We start from the raw sequence: 20,771 nt of genomic DNA, 5'->3' as shown, positions 1-20,771 counted from the left end.
TGTCAACGTTGCTTTGGAGCATTTGTTTGAATGTTGTTGTTGTTGTTTTGTTGTTTTTTTGCTTTGATCTTTCTATCAATGTGTTCTCAGTGAAGAGAACCTGATACCTTATGCACCGGAGATGCCAATCCGCGCCGAGTGGTTCATAAACTACAATCAGACGGTGTCCAGGGTGCGAGGGATTTACACGGCCCCTTCCGGCCTGGAGTCCACCTGTCTGGTGAGTCTGCTGTTTATTCTAATCAGTTTACTCTTTTATCACGGCCATTGTCCAGAGATGTACCTGGGCCATGCGGTACCTTCTGAGCTGGCTAATGGGCAACTGTAGCATAAACCTTGCACGCCTGTCACCATTCTTCTGCCAAAATAAGGGAGGGGGAGGTGACTTATCTGTGGTTGACATGGGTTATTTACCTTGAACAAGGTATTTTAATATTTGCTACTATGGGGACTAACATCATCACACATTAACTCATTCAGCGCCAGCGTGTACCCCCATCCCTGCTGTCTCTGGGCCAGCTTTTCGTGACCGTTTTCGCGATATTTCATGATCTTTGCGGAGCTATTGTATATTCTATATTATGCTATGGAGACTATAGGGTTTGTTTCTACATACCTTCGTTCGTTCACAATTCCAATAGAAACATTGCCTCGTTTCACTAAAATCCAAGCTGATTTCCTGGAACGCGAGTTACAGAACGTTTTCTGCGGGTATGCGTAAATCATGTTTTTTGCTCGCCTGAGACACATTATTTCCAGGTCAAAGGTCGTTTATCTTAAACAACAATCATATAAACGCATGTTTTATGATGGAGTTTCGGTAAAGTACACGTTAAAATAAAAAGACTTTACCTTTGTTTTAGATGTACTCCATTTCTCACGTCGAGTCCAAACGTGTCTTGAATCAGAACAGGATCAATACATATAGCCTTCATCCGTCTACTTCATCTGCTCGGGCCAGACTATATCACGGAGCCGAATAGGTTTCTTCATCGGTCGATTTGGTTATAGTTGTTTTACATTTTACCAGTAGTGCTTGGTCCAACATAGTCCAACATCATAGTCTGGTGGAAACGCACCTTATCATCCATAATCATCATCCATAATCCGTTTTGTCTTCTTCATCATATATCCAATAGTTCGCTCGCCATTACATTGCAGCCAGGTTACTATTGTGTGCTTGGGTCAGACTATACCATGGAGCCGAATAGGTTTCCTCATCGGTTGATTTGGTTATAGTTGTTTTACATTTTACCAGTAGTGCTTAGTCCAACAAATGCACCTTATCGTCCATAATCATCATCCATATAATCCATTTAGTCTTTTTCATAATATCCAATAGTTCGCTCTAGGGGCGACGGTGGCTCGGGAGGTTGAGCAGTCGTCTGGTAATCCGGAGGTTCCCGGTTCGATTCCCGCTCCTCCCGGGCAGCGTGTCTATGTCCTTGAGCAAGACACTTAACCCCTAACTGCTCCCGATGAGCAGGTTGGCACCTTGCATGGTTGCCTCCGCCGTCGGTGTGTGAATGAATGGGTAAAATGTGAGGAACAAATTGTAAAGCGCTTTGGATAAAAGCGCTATATAAAAAAGCAGCCATTTACCATTTAGGCGATCGCGATTCTCAAACGTGTTCTGCTCACTGCTGCTCACAACGACTACCTAGTTGTTTTGGGGCTGTGGGGCCGGCACTAATAACACACTAATATCTGGCCCATGATGTTCATAAGGTAGGCGATACTGCCACCTGGCGGATTTCGATCGTCATTGCATTTCCAACGTTATGCCAGGAGGCTCCGGGGGGACTGTGAAGAACGTGGATCAAAGGAAAAAGATCAAACGACCAAAACCCGACTTTTCTCGGGTTTGGCGCTCAACCGCTGGCGAGATGACCTGACTTTTTTCGTGATTGGCGCTGAATGAGTTAATGCACTTGGGCTCATTGGATCCACAAGAGTCTCAGATTTCGGGGCTCCCTGGTGGTGCACCACGTACAGTATATAACGGTCCTATCCACAATAAAGCAGAAAATGGCATAACATTTTTTTTTCTTTTTTTTCTTTTTTTTTAAGAGTCAGATTTCAAGTGATACCAAAGTTATGCAAGTTATGCAGCAATGGGCAAATACCCAATTTTTAGAATAGCACATTTATAACTGGTATTCTAATAACAAATTTACACTATATGCAAAATAACTGCATGGTTTTTGCCCAAAACTGCATGGGCCGCCAGTTAGCATAATGGCCATGTCTGAAAGGAAGACTCATGGGTACCCATAAAACCCATTTTCATTCAGATATCTTGAGGCAAGAGAAAACATTAGAGCATTAATGTATCTCCTTTCACAACAAGCTAGCATGGCATGCTTGATACCAATGGATGGTACCCTAGGTTGTCTAGTTTCAGATTATACCAGTGTCTTCACTATAGCTTTAGAACTGAGCCTAAAACTACAGCCTCTGAAAGACGATAATGGACCTCATTCACTAACATTGCGCTCCCCCAACCGAAGAATACCACTCATTCTTAAATTGAACGTGCATTCTCGTACACCTGAATTTACATACATAAATGCCTCGCCAGCTCCCTATAAGAACATGCAAGTGATGCAACCACAGGATAGTGTGCAGATTCCACATGTAACGTGAAAGCAATTAGCAACTGATCAAAATTAGATTCAAATGTATTGTCGTCATTATACAGCACAAGTTCTTGGCTAAGAAACTGTTCGTGAATGCCAGAACTGGTCCGAGAACTTCGTAAGTGGAGCTAAGAACAAAAAAAAATCATAACTTTTCGTGCACTAGTGAATGAGGACCAATGTCGGCCAAGATCGCCAACGATTGCATGGGTCTCAGAGGGTAAACATACGTATTTAGTACTTTACTTATTACTTTATAAAAATTTTCCCAATGCTCCTACTATTTGGTTTAACTTTTATAAAACCCCCCTCATCTGAAATTAAATAAACTACTAACCTTTGTACTGTCTTTTTCTATTATGCACTCTGCTACTAAGGAATCTACCTTGCCTATTATATTACTACCTACCATGCTGATATGCACTCAACTTCTGCAGCGCTCAAGTTCAACACTGTTTTATAAATAATGTTACTTACCTCTTAGTTGCCATAGTTGCACCCTTCCTGCTGACTTGTTGTACAGAACGTGTAAGTAGCTTTGGAAATGTATTACATGTAAATGTAAATGATCAAAATTAAAAGGTATTTAACAAGGAAATGTGTTATTCCCCCAACTCCCCGACTCCATGCAGGTGGTGGCATACGGTCTGGACATCTACCAGACTCGCGTCTATCCCTCCAAGCAGTTTGACGTCCTAAAGGACGACTATGACTACGTCTTGATCAGCAGCGTCCTCTTCGCCCTTTTCTTTGCCACCATGATCAGCAAACGCCTGGCCGAGGTCAAGCTGCTGAACCGGGTTTGGCGGTGAACAGCCAGGCTCAGTGTGGCGTAACTGACTGTCTACAAAGATGGAGCGGCTGAGGGTCTGACCTGCTGTTCCAGAGGAACGACCCACTCAGTGCTCCCTTTATTAGCTACACTCTAGGGATGGGAATTAAAAAGACTAGTCCATTATTACCGGTAATCAACTAGTTCATCTAAATTAAACCTACATTCACAGTTACCAGGTCAACACCACTACATTTCCCATGGCTCATTAATGTGATCTGGTCATCTATATTTAACTGGACCTGGGCAAGTAATTTTGTCAACATGAATAATTTTGAGTTGTACAGAGGTTGTAGGTGGCCTACATGGTAATTCACCTTCAGTTACATGCTTTTTCTTTAGCTTTTTCTTTGTAGATTATTCAGTTAGCTGATTACTTAATTTTAGATTAATCGTTGGTTAGATTAGTCAAAATTCCCATCCTAGTACACTCCATCTAGTAACGGCTCGGAGCAGAACACCTTCGATTCTCCAGGGATGTGACTTTTTTTTTTTTCTTCTTTTTACGAGATCTGAGAAGCGCTCAACGTACTTAGTTGCCCATTTGTGGACTGCATGTTATCTTTAAGATTCTTCCTATTCTCCCTCCAACTCTCATGGAGATGTTTTCTCACACAGGAAGCTGCTGACTGGATGTTTGTTGATCAGACCGTTCTTGGTGAAGGCTTAGATAGTTTCATGTGTGTGAAGCCCAAGACGGCCGTCATCTCTGAGATCTGCGGCTCGGCAGCCAATGGTCTAACCTCACTCTACTCTGTAATTCAAAATGCTTGATGCCTGTCTGCCTGCTTTCAATAGAAGAAACACAGCCATACGACTCGGATGTGTGTAGCAGTGGTCCATTTATCTGTGAATAGTGTATCTAATAAACTGACCACTGAGTGCAAGTCAATATGCACTGAGGCCCTTCATGAAATGTGTGGGGGATTCTTAATCTTTATTTAGTTTTTAACTTATGTTTAAAAATCTAGGAAATATTTAATTGATAAAAACTAAAATCTTTATTCATGCAACATGTCATTTTGATTAACTGTTTTGACCCGTGTCTGAATTGATGAATGAAAGATCAAATTGTGATGTTTGGAGATTATTTGAAAAATGAGTGTTATTTAACTAAATGGAATGGTGCTTTTATGTTTGACAATAAACTTTCAAGACGAATGGATGCATCATATCATAGATCAGTTTGTGAATCAATGTCTCATACCATAGATCAGTTTGTGAATGAATGCCGTACCATAGATCAGTTTGAATGAATGTTATACCATAGATCAATTTGTGAATTAATGTCATTCCATAGATCAAAATAAGTCTTATTGCTGTCACCAACATGCATGAATGACCAATTAAAGAAATCGCAATGAGCCCATCAAATCATAAATAAGTTATTTTATTTCTATAAATAGATTAAAAATACACCATTTTCAAGGAATTTGTTTTTAACACAATCACATTATGAACTCAAGCTGCCAAAGGCCAAATCAAACGAGGAACCTTCATATACACGTCAAACTTAGTGGATGTAACGATATGTAAACTAGTGTCTGCACCTTCGGCACATAAACGTTATGTGCTTTCAGTGCTCATCAATCCCATGACATTAACTGGTTAATACTTTAGAGCAGCTAGTCAATAAATCACAGTAACTTTCTGACTAGTGTAAAAGCCATTGCATGAACAAACTCCCCTCTTACTCTTGCATAACTTCTCAGCAGTAATGCTTAACCATCAGAAAATGTAACATTAAATGTTAAACCAATTTGTGTTTCAATACACTTGTGATTACATGACAGCATTCAATAATGAATGCTTAAAAACTAAGAAAATACTGTGAGGTGAAATAAAAGGTTTCAGATCTAGCTTTTCACAGGACTAAATATTAAGTGACATTAAATGTACAATTCTAACTTTCTTCACTGACTAGCTTTTGGAAAATGCTAATTAAATTCAGTGTACAAATGAATTAAATGACTTATCAATGCGTAAGACTAGCTTTTTTTTGTTGCTACTGTCATAATTTGTTTGTAGTAGTGACATTTGCAAATATATATAAATGACGTGTTCTATGCAAATTATTCTATTTAGTGTAAATCACATTCAAGATGTACATAACATAAGGAATGAAAATAATTTTCTTATATAGTTTTAATTTCTTATCAATTATTTAGATATTTTATATATCACTTGGATGGGTTTTAGGAGCTTTGATTTATATATTTTCTTAGAAAAACAACTCGGTTCTCTCGCCAACAAATCAGATGAGGTCCTTGCAGTAAATATTTGTCTTAATCTTAATATTCAAGCATAATGTGGGATAAGTGGTTCACTTATGGATGGCATTCAAGTTCAATCCCTGAGGTTTCAAAGAAAACGTATCATCACCCTCACGTCATTATATGCAAAAAAATACACATTCGCAATTCAGTGAGTTTTTCCCATGATGCGCAAGACTCGCTGTGGGCTGTGCATGGCCAACTCTGATCACTCGCTCACGGACCATCTGGCAGGGACATTTTGTCGGACATGTGGCAGGTAGTGCCGTGCTTGTTTTCTTTTGTCCTGGAAGTGTTGGACAGTCATGAAATCACATGCATGCACACACAATACATGAACCACTGTATACTGTACTGTTAATTTGTTTTTACATTTAAGTAGAAATGTTAAGTTGAATATTAAAATATTAAGTTGAAAATGTCAATTAACACCCTTTAAGGAAAATGTCTTCACATACATAAAGCACACATGGAGGGAGAGCTGGTTGAGCACAAGCCCAGCTTGTACTTGTGAAAGTAACCATTAATACCACTGTGTCATCTGTTCCATAACACTTGATGACAGGTTCAGTTGTTACTAGTGCTTCTTGTACACCGGTACGGCTGAGCGCTCTGAGACGAAGCCAAATAGGGCTTGTTTAAGAAGATTTAGGTTGACTTTGTCCTTAACTCCATTGTAGGATCAGTTCAAATGATGTTCTATAGAAACAGTTAAAAGTGTAATAATTGTTCTTCGCTGTACCTTTTGACAAAAGGAGGAAATGTGTTTTTAATCACTGTATCACAAAACCAGGGGAATGTGATGTAAAACCACAACAACCTTCATGAATCACAACCTCTCCGCTTGGATTTGGTTTTGCTTCACACAGATGAAGCACCTCATAGACTGGCAGTGTCACTAACTAACTCACTCACTCACAGTTAGCCATGTGCCCCTAGTGGCGGCTCACATGCATGGCATGTTGCTTCGCATGACATTACATTGTGTGTCTGTCTTATGAGACAGGTTGACTCAGAGTGTTCCTACCCATTCTGGCAACCCCACTCTGAACTGTGCATGCTGAGATTATGATCGTCCCCCTGGTGGTTCACTGAGGAACCTTTCTAGCCTGTCCATGTAGGCCGGGCGACGCGGGAGCAGGATGTAGTGGGTGGAGCTGGCCTGCCTTCCATCCCTCATGATGGGAACGATGCAGGGAGTGCTCTGGTCCACAGGGGGCACCCTCTCGCTGTGTCGTCTCTGCGGGGCCTTCCTGACATATTTGGGGTTAGGGGCAAAGCTCTGTGTGGGTGGCATCACCCCGTTGATGTAGAGCGGGAGGCTCTTGGGGCTCTGGGTTCGTGGTGGACACGCTGAAACCAGGGGGACCCTGGGAGGGATTTTGGGAGGCTTGTCCTCATCGTTGCTACTAAGAGGACAGGGGTTAATAACAGCCTTGGAGGGTTTTGGAGGGATAGGGATACGTGGAGGGACCTCAGGCTTGACCATGGGACTGGGTGAGCAACTCCCGTGGGGCTGGTGGTGGAGCAGACCGGGGCCAGCATAGGAGTGGCGCAGCCTGGGATGTCGCAGGCAATCAGGCTGGTGACTATGGGAAGGCATCTCTTTGGCTGCCGCTCTCTGCTCAGCTCTCTGTGGCTGCTGCCCATGGCTTCCAGATTCAACCCCGCCAGTTGTCCAACCGCTGGCCCCAAAACTAGCCCCACCATTAATGTCACACCCTGTCCAGCCACTAGTCACTCTGCTAACGTCAGTGCTAGAACAGGGGCGAGCCATACAGCCAGTCCTACCGACGTCGTTGACCTCTGATGGGTTCTCCTGGTAGGCGTAGTTGACCTGGCCTCTAACGCCAGCGCGGCTGCTGGGGCCAGCGTGGCACGGGTACTTGGGACAGCTCTTGGGCAGAAGGCGGCGCTGGTCACTAGTGAAAAACTCCACCTCACTGTCTGCTGCCTCGTCCGACATGAGCTCCTCCGGGTCGGGGGGAAGAGGAAGGGGCTTGGCGTCTCGGAGGCCCTTGAGCGCAGTCAGCCTCTGGAAGGAAGGGACCACCTGGTCTCCCTCAAGGAGCTGTGTCATCCTGTTATGGTGCCACGTTGAGTAGAGTGGAGTCTGGGACAAGATGAACTTGGCTGGAAAAGAAAAACATGATGCATTATAGACTTTCCATCTACAAACCCTGAACGTGTCTTTAAAGTAGAGGTAGACCAGCTCTTTACTGTGACGTTCACTAATACTTTCACACCACACTCTTTCTGAGAAGTTGGTCTTAGCCTCCTTTAAAGGGATATTTCACTTTCGTATAACTTGTCAGAAATCAGCAGTCTTACCTCATATCTAAAGTAATCTACAAGTAAACTAGTGACCACTGCTGTCCCTGTCATGTGCTGTCAACACCCCCATTCCTCCCAGGTATCAGGCTCCTCATTCGCTTCCATAAATTTTGGGGACCATGTTTAAATATCATACGTCTGAAGTATAAACAAACTACTGCTGTGAAGATTTCAATAAAACAGACCATTCTGAGTCAATGGTACATGCTTGTTTTGGCATTTGATGTGTCTTTACAGATTTATGCCCTTTGAAAAATAAAAGCAGATCAAGTCAATTTGTTAAAGGTTTGATTGAGTGTGCTGTGTATCTTTGCTCTGCGTGGAATGTTTATGGAGTGGTTAACATGGTTACCTGCTGTCTTGCTGGAGGAAAGATTCTAAACATTCTGTGAGAAGTTGACAGTTGGTCAAACTACACCTTAAGTGAGAAATAGTTCCTACAGTATACTTAGTTTGAAAATGACAAAAACTTTTTTGGAAAAATGTTACCTATCAACTATCAGATATTTTCTCCTTGACCATACCTGTATCTCCCTCTGTGTTTCTTCTGAATGACATGTCTCAGTTGCTGACTACTACACATATGAAAAGACTAGTTTGCTGGCCTCACAGCTGCCAAGAAGCTGATTGCTACACGTTGGATACATCTGGGCAAGCTCTGTCTAAGGCCATGTCCACACTAAAACGATTTTGGTCGTCTTAGGCAAAGTATTTGATAGTTTGCATCGTTCTGCCACACGGAACTGCATTCTGGCAGCCTGAAGACGGTACTTTTTGATACTAGCTCCCAGAGTGCGCAATTCTGAAGACGCCCCCCCATTGCGTCACCATCTTTACAAACGATACGCGTGTTCTCCTGAACCGATGGCGCGTTGGCCCACCTCTCCCTTACCCCGCATGTGCAAACTCTCAGCCAACATCACAACAACAATGTCGTCGTACAGAGTAGTTGATTGATTGATTGAAAACTTTATTAACAGATTGCAGAATGGGTACAGTACAGTACAGCTCAATACATATAATTGTTAAGGGGATGCAGTGCAGACCAGAGAAAGACTTTCGTCTTGTTTACATCAGGGTCCCCCATTTTCAACAAGACACTGTACAACTGTACAAGCAAAACTGTACATTGGAATATTGACAAAACCATACTTGGTAATTTACTGTACATTGGAGGGGGTTGGGTTTGGACATTTACAGGGGCCAGTTTCGAATTGCAGTCTCCCGTAGGTGTTCTTTGAGAGTGGTTTTGAAAGTGGGTAGTGATTCACATTCCTTTACAGCTTTGGGTAGGGCGTTCCACATTGATGTGGCATAATTGCGAAACGTGTTTAGTCCCTTGTTTGAGCCGAATCTGGGTTTAACATGATTTGTGGAGCTCCCTCTGGTGTTGTGATCGTGGTATTCACTGACCTTTGGGAAGTATTTTGACATGTACATGGGTACCTTGGTCGTGTAGTGTATCTTGTAGACCAGGCCCATTGCAAGTTGCTGTACTCTGTCGTCTACTCTAAGCCATCCTAGGTTGTCAAAGTGGGCAGGGGTGAGGTGGGTTCTAGGAGTAAGGTCAAGCAGTAGTCTGACCAGTTTGTTTTGAGATGTTTGTAATTTAGTTTTTAGCGCCTTTGAGGTGCTTTGGTACCATGAGGTGCAAGCATAGTCGTAGTACCCATGAATGAGTGCTCCTGCCAGAGTCTTCAGGGTATTCTTGTTTACCAGAGAGGAGATCCGGTACAAGAATCGAGTTCGTTGGTTGACTTTTTTTATTACATTGGATGCCATTTTGTCACAGGAAAGATTTGCCTCTAGGATGGAACCCAGGTAGGTAATTTCTTCTTTCCTTGTGACAATATTGTCACCCACTGTAACTGAGAAGCCGTCGGTCTTGCTGAGTTTGTTATTTGAACCGAAGAGAATGGACTCTGTTTTGCCCATGTGTAATGATAGTTTGTTATCAGCGAGCCATATGCAGATTTTGCCTAGTTCCGAGCTGAGGGTTTTTTCACCCTGTAACTTGTTCTTGTCAGAGACCAGCAGGGCTGAGTCGTCCGCAAACGAACAAGTTGCAGTCACAAGCTGACGACATGTCATTTGCATAAATTAGGAACAGTAGCAGTCCTAGTATGCTTCCTTGTGGAACACCACAGCTCACTGTGAGGGGGGGGGGGATAGGGTACCGTTTACCTCCACCATCTGTTCTCTCCCCTCCAGGTAGGATTGCATCCAGCTCACTGATAGACTATCAAAACCAATTGCTTTTAGCTTGTCAATCAGAATGGTGTGATTGACAGTGTCGAAGGCCTTTTGTAGGTCCAACATGACCATGCCTTCGTGGTGCAGAAGCTATTGAGCCTGATCGGGCTTTTGCGGCAAACTGTTCCATAGCATACCCCTTCAGTTGATCATGACAAATCCTCTCTTACCTTGACGATTAAAAAGCCTCCATAATTTAGTAAATAGTATCCCCATGGCATGGTGTTGAGCTGTAGCCAGCAAGCTATGCTATCAATATTAGCTAAATAATTAGCGTCACATAGCTGGCCTTTTTCTGAAAACCCAAGCACATATTGTTCCATAGCATACGCCTTCAGTTGATCATGACAAATCCTCTCTTACCTTGACGATTAAAAAGCCTCCATAATTTAATAAATAAAGCTGTAGCCAGCCAGCTAGCATTGATGCTATTCAAAATGCTATCCACATTAGCTAAATAGCTAACCAACTAAATACAATAGACAGTGGTATCCTGAGGTAACGTTAAATACAACGTTTGCTAGTCGAAATTACTGGACACACACAGGGACAAGTTAAACATCAATCAATTAATTTATTCCAACAGGTAGTTTCAGCTGCATGTGAGCCGCGGTCTTTCTCTCCTCTCCGTTGGAGACTAATGTTATGTTAGCTCGAAAAGCACAGATCCTCACTTATCTCGACATGATCTACTTGGAAATATCCACGGCACGTGTGATTGGGGTCAAGGAGTCTAGTGTTGCTGTCTGGTTGGCTGCTGCTGTGAAGTTGAAGGAGCGTGTATAGCCCTTGAATACTGAATACTGTATATAACTCGGGGGAGCTCCAGTAGCTCACCGCATATCTCGGCGCTATTTCTGCGTCTGGGAAAACCGTGCTGCGTCACGGATCTGGTGGACTCCGAGTTCGATTCCCGGACCCGCCGTCATTTGCCAGAATGTCTTCCCCTGATCTATATCCTGTTTCACCCTGTATCTGTCGGTCATGCTTGACCAGAAAAGCGATAAACGCTAAAAAATAAAGTAAAAAAAAAAATACTGTATATAACTCATGTAAAGGTCCTGGGATGGGAAGGGGGGGGGGGCGAGCGAGTGTCTGTCCCTTTTTTATTTATTTATTTATTTATTTATTTATTTATTTATTTGGGGGGGGGGGGGGTGGTACATCAGGGGGGAAGGGGGAGGGTGGGTTCTTAACATACAGAACCATTCAAACAGTTCTTATTCTTATTCCTGATGTCTGGAAGAATATCTGAGTGTCTTGTGAGAAATGCTTCCAAGCCCCATTGAACTGTATTACAGTTGCAAACTAATTCTACAGGTTGGTGTTAATTTCTCAAAAACAACAAATAATCTGAATGCCATAGGAAAGGGCTTGATTAGTGATCAATAGGATGCTCTCCTGACCCTTCCCAGAAATAGCTTTGTAATCAAAAGGCCTCACTATCACACAGACTGAACTGTTGTTTTTGTGAGTGGAGGCAACTTTCTCTGAGAAAACAGGAAAGCAGCTCAGCGTTGAGGGAAACGTGAATAAGAGCAGCACGGTGAAAACAAGCTGCTGAACCTCAGCCTCTCAGTCAAACATCAGCCACAACACCTGATTACTTCAGGAACCGATTTTTATCAGAAGGAGCTTCCCATAACCTTCTGACAAACTTCCTGAGAAACATCCGCCTGGCCCCAGACTTCAGGAACAGCTGGTGACCAGACACTGATAGCCTCCCTTCCTCTCCTCTAACATGTATTTACCACCTTCCTCTGCACGAGGCCACAGATGGGTTTTATGTAACACTTAAAAGGACAATTACGTGGGTTACGTGGGACTACTGCGTATAACGCATGACGTATATCAGCCAGTTAGGGTGCCTTATATACTGCAGCCCATATGTATTATAACGTATAATATACTTCAGATTACCAGATGACCACTCTACCTCCTGAGCCACTATATGAATATATAAATAAATATGGTATTGGAGAAATATTTTATTTTCAAATTGATTGACTGACTGAGCTCTTCATACAATCAGACTACTGCTTTTCTTTATTCTTTCTGTAAAAGTTTTGTTTCCATGTGAAATTTAAGTCCACTTGACTCCACTAGCAGTTCTCCAATTCACTTCAGTCTGACATCAGTCTGATCAAGACTCCTTATGGAATACTAGTGACAACATAAGTAATCTCAATGTTTGCTTATAAAAAAACAAACATATTACTGATAGATGGAAGCAGGTTTGAAGTACCGAGCAATAAAAAAACATGCTGATAAATGTAAGCAGGTTTTGAAAACCATACTGATAAATGTAAGCGGGTTTGAAGTACTGAGCAATACAACCGTTAACTAAATAAACGTTACTCACTGTCAAACTCCTTAGCCACTTGCTGCTGCTGCTGTAGGTTCTGCTCCATGTCAGGACTCAGGCACAAGCTGCAGAAAAACATACAGAACAATGTAAATGATTCCTACTCATAACTTGTCATGAGTAAGTCATTAAAGTGGAAATAACAAGCATGACATGTGCACTATGTTGCATGAACATGGTCCTGTTTTAATGAGGCACTTTAAAGCAGGTCTGCTAGATGAAGAAATAAAACTACAATGAATATGTTTCAATGCACATTTATATTCCAGATTACAATTTATATTTCAATTACGGTCTTAAGGTGTTTACATCAGTATTAACACATTGGACGCCAAAAACGAGTATACTCGTTATTGCCCGCCATGCGTTGTACACCAGAAACGAGTTAACTCGTTTTTGGGATCAATATTTAATTTTTTCGCCATGGCATTCATAATTCATCTAGCCTCCCTCCGGGACTGCAGCTGGACCCTGTCTGATATTGCAACGCCTCAATACCGCCGCCTGGTGGATGTCCGGCGAGTTACACTCCAAGCCAAACCGGAAGTGGCGCTCGGTGCATCGAGGAAATCCCTCCGGCAGTAATATCTTGTTACGTGGATCCAGACAAACACTCGAGTGCATGGGATCGCTTTCGAAACGCAATAATCAATATGATTTCGGCGTTTATTGCGTCATACAAACGGGAAATGGATCTAGCAGATCGACGTCAAATAATTGGAATATTTTTCCTCCAGTCTCATCGGCGAACGGTAAGAGGAATATAATGTTATTTTCAGCCCGATTGTTTATCCATTTCACGGCAATCCATCTGATCAACATATCAACCCATACTAAATAAAGCCGTTACTGACAATCAAGGAATTATAAACGACCCCCCCCCCCCCCCCTTTCCTTCACGCATGATGAAGCATAATGTATACCGATCATATACATTTGAATTTTTTAATATAGAGTGTATAGGAAAGAAACGCCAATCGATAATCTATCATATGCGTCAGGGCCTATAACTTGCGTTTTAGGAATGACTGCAGAAAACCTTAAAAATATACTTATATTCTCGACGGTATTAACACAACAATGTATGAATGAAAAAATATAACGTTTCCACATCCGGAACGATAGATACCCGATGTTGAATGGGCCATAGTATAGTAATGTCGATATAGCTATAATATTTAAAAGGTTATAGCCCTGCAAAGAAGGTAAACATCTCCATAGGGTTACAACACTGGCAGACTGGGCATAAGGATGGGCATACTGCGTGGCAATCAAAGTGTTAAGCTCCCAAGACGGACTAGTGCAAGCCATTTGTTTGTGACTACAAATGTCCCCACCTTCCATGCTCTGCTGAGGAACCTGATGTTTAAATGTATGTGTCGATTACTAGAGTCTAAAAACAAGATAATAGGTGCCATTAGTGATGTTAAACGAAGTGATACAAGGTACTCCTCTGATTTGTGGAAACATTGGAACCGATGCCTTTATGTATTTTAAGGTATTTTAATCTATGTTGTTGGCCTTGTTGCTTTTGTTATTGTATTCTTGTTGGTGTTTTGTAATATGGACCTTGAGTCTGAAATATGTCATAATCACGGCGAGAGCGTACTTCACTCCCCCTCCTTCTCCCCTCACATTCACCACGCACTCCTCTTCATCCTCCCTTCCATCCACCACGCACTCCTCTTCATCCTCCCTTCCTCCCACCACGCACTCCTCTTCATCCTCCCTTCCTTCCACCACGGAAGCCTCACGCCCTTATGGTCAGCATCCCTTCACCTCCCGTCACTCAACCCAGCTGCACTTCATCCCCTGATTCACACGCTGTCAGGCACCTCACTCCTCACAGCTGTATCCCATCCCCTGATGATGAGGACCCTACTTCAACTGGACGACGCTGACCAGAAGTCGTCGTGGTGTTAGTATCATTACCTAGGTACGACGCCTCAGTCTGAAGACCTGCTAGGCATCCCCGTGTGATCATCCCTGTACTAACTTCCCTCTCTTGTGCCCAGGACCTCCGTGCCAGCGTGTTCCTGTCTGGACCCCCCTGGAGCTTACAGAGGAGTTCCAGCTCCCTCTCTCAAACACGAAACCGTGTCTCCCGTCTGCAGTGGCACTGGAGTGCGCCTGCCCCCGTTATCCCCCTATTCATACCTGTTGTACATTTCTGGATGTAATTCTTGCCTGCTTGGGAATACCATTAAAACCCCTTGAAACGCTCCATTCTCCTCTCCTGTGTTCAGCGATTGGGCTCTGCTTAAAACCCACTCTCACAAAATAAAGACTTCATCATCATCATCATCATATATACGTGATTGGCCGTCAAGCGCTGGCTCCCAATCACGTATATATACACGTGGATGGCCCCGGATGTGTTAAGGGCTAATATCAGCACATTACAGGATTTGTATTTGACTTTCTCATGGCCATTGCCGCCATTGTAAACAAAATTATGTGTGATGTAAATGACCCAATGACACAGTCTAAGAACCTGACCATCTCTTTATATCATAAACCAGGGCTGTCAAACTCAATTACCAAGGGGGCCAGAATTAATACATTTAGCAGCCGGACACATGATAATGCCTAAAGAAAGGTGCCTCTCTGGTCAGCCCAAGTGCCTCTCTGGTCAGCCCAAGTGCCTCTCTGGTGAACCCAAGTGCCTCTCTGGTGAACCCAAGTGCCTCTCTGGTCAGCCCAAGTGCCTCTCTGGTCAGCCCAAGTGCCTCTCTGGTCAGCCCAAGTGCCTCTCTGGTCAGCCCAAGTGCCTCTCTGGTCAGCCCAAGTGCCTCTCTGGTGAACCCAAGTGCCTCTCTGGTCAGCCCAAGTGCCTCTCTGGTGAACCCAAGTGCCTCTCTGGTCAGCCCAAGTGCCTCTCTGGTGAACCCAAGTGCCTCTCTGGTCAGCCCAAGTGCCTCTCTGGTGAACCCAAGTGCCTCTCTGGTCAGCCCAAGTGCCTCTCTGGTGAACCCAAGTGCCTCTCTGGTCAGCCCAAGTGCCTCTCTGGTCAGCCCAAGTGCCTCTCTGGTCAGCCCAAGTGCCTCTCTGGTCAGCCCAAGTGCCTCTCTGGTCAGCCCAAGTGCCTCTCTGGTCAGCCCAAGTACCCCTCTGTGTTCAAGTGTTACCTGTTCATGGCATGCTGTCCCAAGCAGTAGGGCCGGTTCCAAGCCATGCAGGGAGGTAGTGCACACTACTCTAAAGGGCACGAGGGACCATGTGGAGCAGGACTGAAGCCCAAACGCTGAAGACCTTCACACCTTCGTTCTGTCTGCTGGTTGGCTGCCAGAGGAAAAAAGAACATTCATGACCCCATTGAGGAAGAAACCTATTGATTTTGGTGACACGTCCTCTAGGACCACCATCAGAACTAACACAAGCCAGTCAGATTCTGCACCCAGCCCGGGTCATTTTGGACTTACGTTTTGTTTTGATTTGATTTGATCTTTATTTATCTCGAACATTTTCAACCATAAACACACACATTTGTAATAACAAAAAATAACAAAATTTAAATAAAATTTTTAATTAAATACAAATAAAATAAAAGATAACTTCCTAGACATGGAAGCAATAATCAACATAGCTCAAGACAAATGGTTTTGTTCGAGAATGGACAGAAAGAAGCAACGCTTATCTGGTCCTGCCCCTTCCTTACAATATCATATTAATAGTTATCTATCAATATAAAAAAAATATATATACCTATCCACTACAGCAAAATATAAATAAATAAATACAAAAATACTAGTTCACGTTATTTTCAAGCTCCTCTAACTTTTTTATGTTCTAAAGCTCATTGCAATGCGTCCATGACTCCGAATGTACAAAATGCTGTCTTGATCTTAAACTTAATCTTTTCTACCTAAAGTTGAACCTAAAATACATTTTAAACTAAATGTTTTGTGGTAAGTTTGATACGCTACAATATGGTGCATCGTGAGTCATATTTGATCTGCAACACCCAGTTTAACAGTTTGATCTAGATTTTGTTCGACGATACTCGTATAGCATTAGGAGATGTACAATAATTATGGTATTTGTATGATCAAGGCAGCTTGCTCGTTACAGACACAGAAACAGTCTGTTGAGAACAGGACTGAAACAGAGGGGTATAGAGGCCGCTAGAATGAGAACAGGGCTGAAACAGAGGGGTATAGAGGCAGCTAGAATGAGAACAGAACTGAAACAGAGGGGTATAGAGGCAGCTAGAATGAGAACAGAACTGAAACAGAGGGGTATAGAGGCAGCTAGAATGAGAACAGGACTGAAACAGAGGGGTATAGAGGCAGCTAGAATGAGAACAGGACTGAAACAGAGAGGTATAGAGGCAGCTAGAATGAGAACAGGACTGAAACAGAGGGGTATAGAGGCAGCTAGAATGAGAACAGGACTGAAAGAGAGGGGTAGAGGCAGTGTTCCGTTCAATCCTACAATATGGCTCGTTTAGGCCTTGAACGTAAAGTGGTGGACACAGGACAAGACAGGAGTTATCAAAAATAACAATATTTATTTGGACAGCTAATTTAATGAACAAAAAAGATGGGGAGCTGGGTGCTCCAGACTCCCAAAGCTCAGGACATGAATAAAGAAAAGCATATGGTCAAAAGTTTAAGTAGCAAAAATGGACAAACAGCAAAAAGGCCAAAATGGTGGAAAAGGCAGTGTGAGCACAAAATGAGGTCTTCAGGTTAGGCCTCTGGAGAACCAGTGACGAGCAACAGCTGCGAGAGAGAGAACGAACTAGAACTGCAGCCTGCACTCTCCATTTGTAGGATGTGGTGCCTCATCACCACACCTGTGATAAATTAGAAAGCGGCCATTAATGACAAGCAAAAACAACAGAAAGAAAACAGTGTGTCAATCAAACCACCCATTAGTGACAACACACTACTACCACAATGTGAATATGCACCACAGACAGTAAGTATCCCTCCACCATGTGAAAGTACTACGTAACAGGCAGCTACAGTCAAATGAGAACAGGACTGAAACAGAGGGGTATAGAGGCAGCTAGAATGCATCATCTGAACGGGTTTCCTTCCAGCAAACAAGACCTATTTAACTTGTTGAAAAGGACTCAAATGTGGGACCTTTAAAATTAGCACCTGATGCTAGCAAAAACAACACATTGTGATTATTACATGTATGGATTATTTCTCACAGACCTATGTTGTAGGCTCTTTAATCAAAACAACAACAGCTCAATATCCTGCTGAATTTCGTGGAAATAGTGGAACAACTACTTGACTGAATAACAGCGTGTTCTTTTGTAGTTTCAGCCTGAAGCCATGTGTGTGTGAGTGGGGGGTATTGAGCAACCTCTGGTCAGTAGTGGGAAGAGCCCTCCTCCTTTCCCCTCCCACCTCTCTGTAGCCATGCCAACCGCCTCTGTCATCTGAGTCACTACAGTAGCTAGTGCTGCATGCTGTCTTAAAGGACCAGTCCTCTTTTCACTTCTCTCCATTATCAGAGATTGTCCATGTCTAACAAATTCCATGTGCATTATGTGTATATAAGGTGTATGTTTTGGTAAATCTCAGCCTACCTTTCACACTGCTATTGATGTTGAAAAGGGGTAGAAATACTCTATTAACTCATTGACTGCCACGCTGTTTTTCCAACTTTACTCCCTGGCGCCATGCGTTATTGACCATTTTCACGATGTTTACGGACCCATCGTATATTCTATATTATAACTATGGAGACAATAGTATGGCTCATTTGACAGGCACTATTTATAGTCCAACAGGGACAAACCAGTTCATTTCTTCATACTTTCGTTTGTGTGCTATTCCACACTAAACATCGCCCCGTTTCAAAATAATCCAGTCTCGTTTTCTAGATTGTGAGAATATGCATATGCGCAAATTGTTCGGGTTGCTCGCCTGAAACCTATTATTTCCAAATCAAAGGTATATACCATATAGATGTTTCTTCACAAAGTCATCAAGGGAGGGGGGGGGGGGGGGGGGGGACGTTTTACGAAGCTGCGATCATTACTAAAAGCATGTTTTAGGTTCGGTAAAATACGACGCTGTGATCAATACAAAAGCATGTTTTAGGTTAGGTAAAATAGATTTAAAATAGACCTTACCTTTGTCAGAAGGTACTCCAAAATGAATAATCCCAGTAGTTCCATCGTGATCTCCATTACTGGTATGCATTGGGCCTGGCCATAATACGGGAAACAATAGGTTTCGGGCGAGCAAATCGGCAACAGATGGCTGTGTGCTGATCCACTTTGAGGGGGAGGGGATTCCTGCAGCCGGAGGTACTGAGGCACTGAGAGACAACTAAGAGACCCAGTTCAAAAGGTAGGCGATACTGGCATTGCAATTATAACGTAGGCAGCGGTGCCAGGGAGACACAGGCAGGTCCGCGCAAGTGTTTAGAATGCTCAACGCTTGGATTCGAAACACGAGAAATCTTGGGTTTGGCGCAGAATGAGTTAAACTGGAAGGAAATCAACTACATAGGTGTGATAAACTTGATATTTAATATTCACTCTCTCCTATTTAGTTGCTTTTAGTTACTTTTTTTGTGTGCACACTAATAAAATCACAAGTTGTCTCAGTTTATACAGTATCTTATAAATAATAATAAAATAAATAATTTAGGACCTGCTCCGAGGTCATCAATTGGCACACATGCGATGCATGCATGCAATTCGTATCTGCGATTAACCCATCCCGTCGCCCTTCCCCCCCAAAGGCAGCCGGGAGCAGACAGGCGTCAACGTGAGCCGCACCAGGGGACCAATCCAAGTGCTCCTGTCCGTCTTCGTCAAGGACGCCACAACGTTAGCGATCTTGTTGTTTTTCCATTGGGTTTATCTTATCGGGGGGGAAACCCTTGCGAGCACGGGGAGAACATGCAAACTCCACACAGAAAGGCCTGGGAGATACCCCACCTGGGTAACTGGCAACACGGCAACCTGGTCCCCAAGCGGGAATCGAACCCTGGACCTTCTTGCTGTGAGGCGACAGTGTTAACCACTACACCACCGTGCCACTTGACGCTGGGCTGACAGACTCCACCAGAGTGACACCAGGCTGACAGACTCCACCAGAGTGACACCAGGCTGACAGACTCCACCAGAGTGACACCAGACTGACAGACTCCACCAGAGTGACACCAGACTGACAGACTCCACCAGAGTGACACCAGACTGACAGACTCCACCAGAGTGACACCAGACTGACAGACTCCACCAGAGTGACACCAGGCTGACAGACTCCACCAGAGTGACACCAGGCTGACAGACTCCACCAGAGTGACACCAGGCTGACAGACTCCACCAGAGTGACACCAGACTGACAGACTCCACCAGAGTGACACCAGACTGACAGACTCCACCAGAGTGACACCAGACTGACAGACTCCACCAGAGTGACACCAGACTGACAGACTCCACCATGCAGTCTCTCCACTTCTCTCACAAAACCTCTGCATTGGGCGGCTAAGTGGCGCAGTGGGCAAGGCGCTCGCCACTAATGCAGGAGATGCTGGGTTCGAGCCCAGCTCTCGGCGTTGCTACCAGCTTGGCTGGTCGTTCATACTAACACAATTGGCAGTGTTAGGGGTGGGAAGCTGGTGGGTGGGGATCAGACATTGTGGACAGCGACTCCTACAGGTCGGTTGGTGCGCCTGCGCAGCAGAATCAGGAAGCAACGGGGGCGGCGTGTCCCTCCCACGCAGACCCTCGCCGGTGAGAGATCGCGCTGTGCAGGTGAAAAGATGCGACGGCTGCCTCCTCGAGTACCGGAGGGGACACGTGATGCAAGGCTTCGTCCACATTGCAGCCGGCTTGTGGGAGGCATGGCCTAACAGCGTTCGAGACAGGGGAGGGTAGAATTGGACAATACGAAATTGGGGATGGGAGAAAAACAGAAAATGGGGAGAAAAAGTAGAAGCCTTGCATCACGTGTCCCCTCCGGTACACAAGGAGGCAGCCTGTCGCATCTTTTCACCGCAGCAGCTCGAACTCTCAGTGGCGAGGAGTAACGCGTGGGAGGCTCACGCTGCCCCCGATACTTCCTGTTTCCGCCGCACTGGCGTCACCCAACCGACCT

At 44.0% G+C, this 20,771-nt stretch overlaps 2 protein-coding genes across 2 annotated transcripts in view; one reads left to right on the top strand and one right to left on the bottom strand.

Moving 5' to 3' along the window:
• emc1 (ER membrane protein complex subunit 1) overlaps positions 1–4,639 on the top strand; it is a 43,396-nt gene extending 38,757 nt beyond the window's left edge. The window contains exons 21-22 of the mRNA XM_084332907.1: positions 91–220; positions 3,272–4,639. Coding sequence (XP_084189033.1) covers positions 91–220; positions 3,272–3,451 — 310 coding nt within the window. The 3' untranslated portion in view covers positions 3,452–4,639. The remainder of the gene's footprint in view (positions 1–90; positions 221–3,271) is intronic.
• Positions 4,640–6,810: 2,171 nt separating this feature from the next.
• On the bottom strand, positions 6,811–15,917 carry errfi1b (ERBB receptor feedback inhibitor 1b; the record flags this gene model as incomplete). The annotated part of the gene is made up of 3 exons (XM_084333389.1): positions 15,825–15,917; positions 12,694–12,761; positions 6,811–7,877 (listed from the first exon to the last, which is right to left on the bottom strand). The coding sequence occupies exons 1-3, from the start codon at positions 15,869–15,871 to the stop codon at positions 6,811–6,813; spliced, it is 1,182 nt and encodes a 393-aa protein (XP_084189515.1). The 5' UTR covers positions 15,872–15,917.
• Between the last annotated feature and the right edge of the window lie 4,854 nt (positions 15,918–20,771).

Source organism: Notolepis coatsorum, assembly GCF_963971535.1.
Source record: "Notolepis coatsorum genome assembly, chromosome: 17".
NCBI lineage: Eukaryota > Metazoa > Chordata > Actinopteri > Aulopiformes > Paralepididae > Notolepis > Notolepis coatsorum.
Note: the sequence above shows the minus strand (reverse complement) of the source record. Positions and strands in the feature narration are given on the sequence as shown.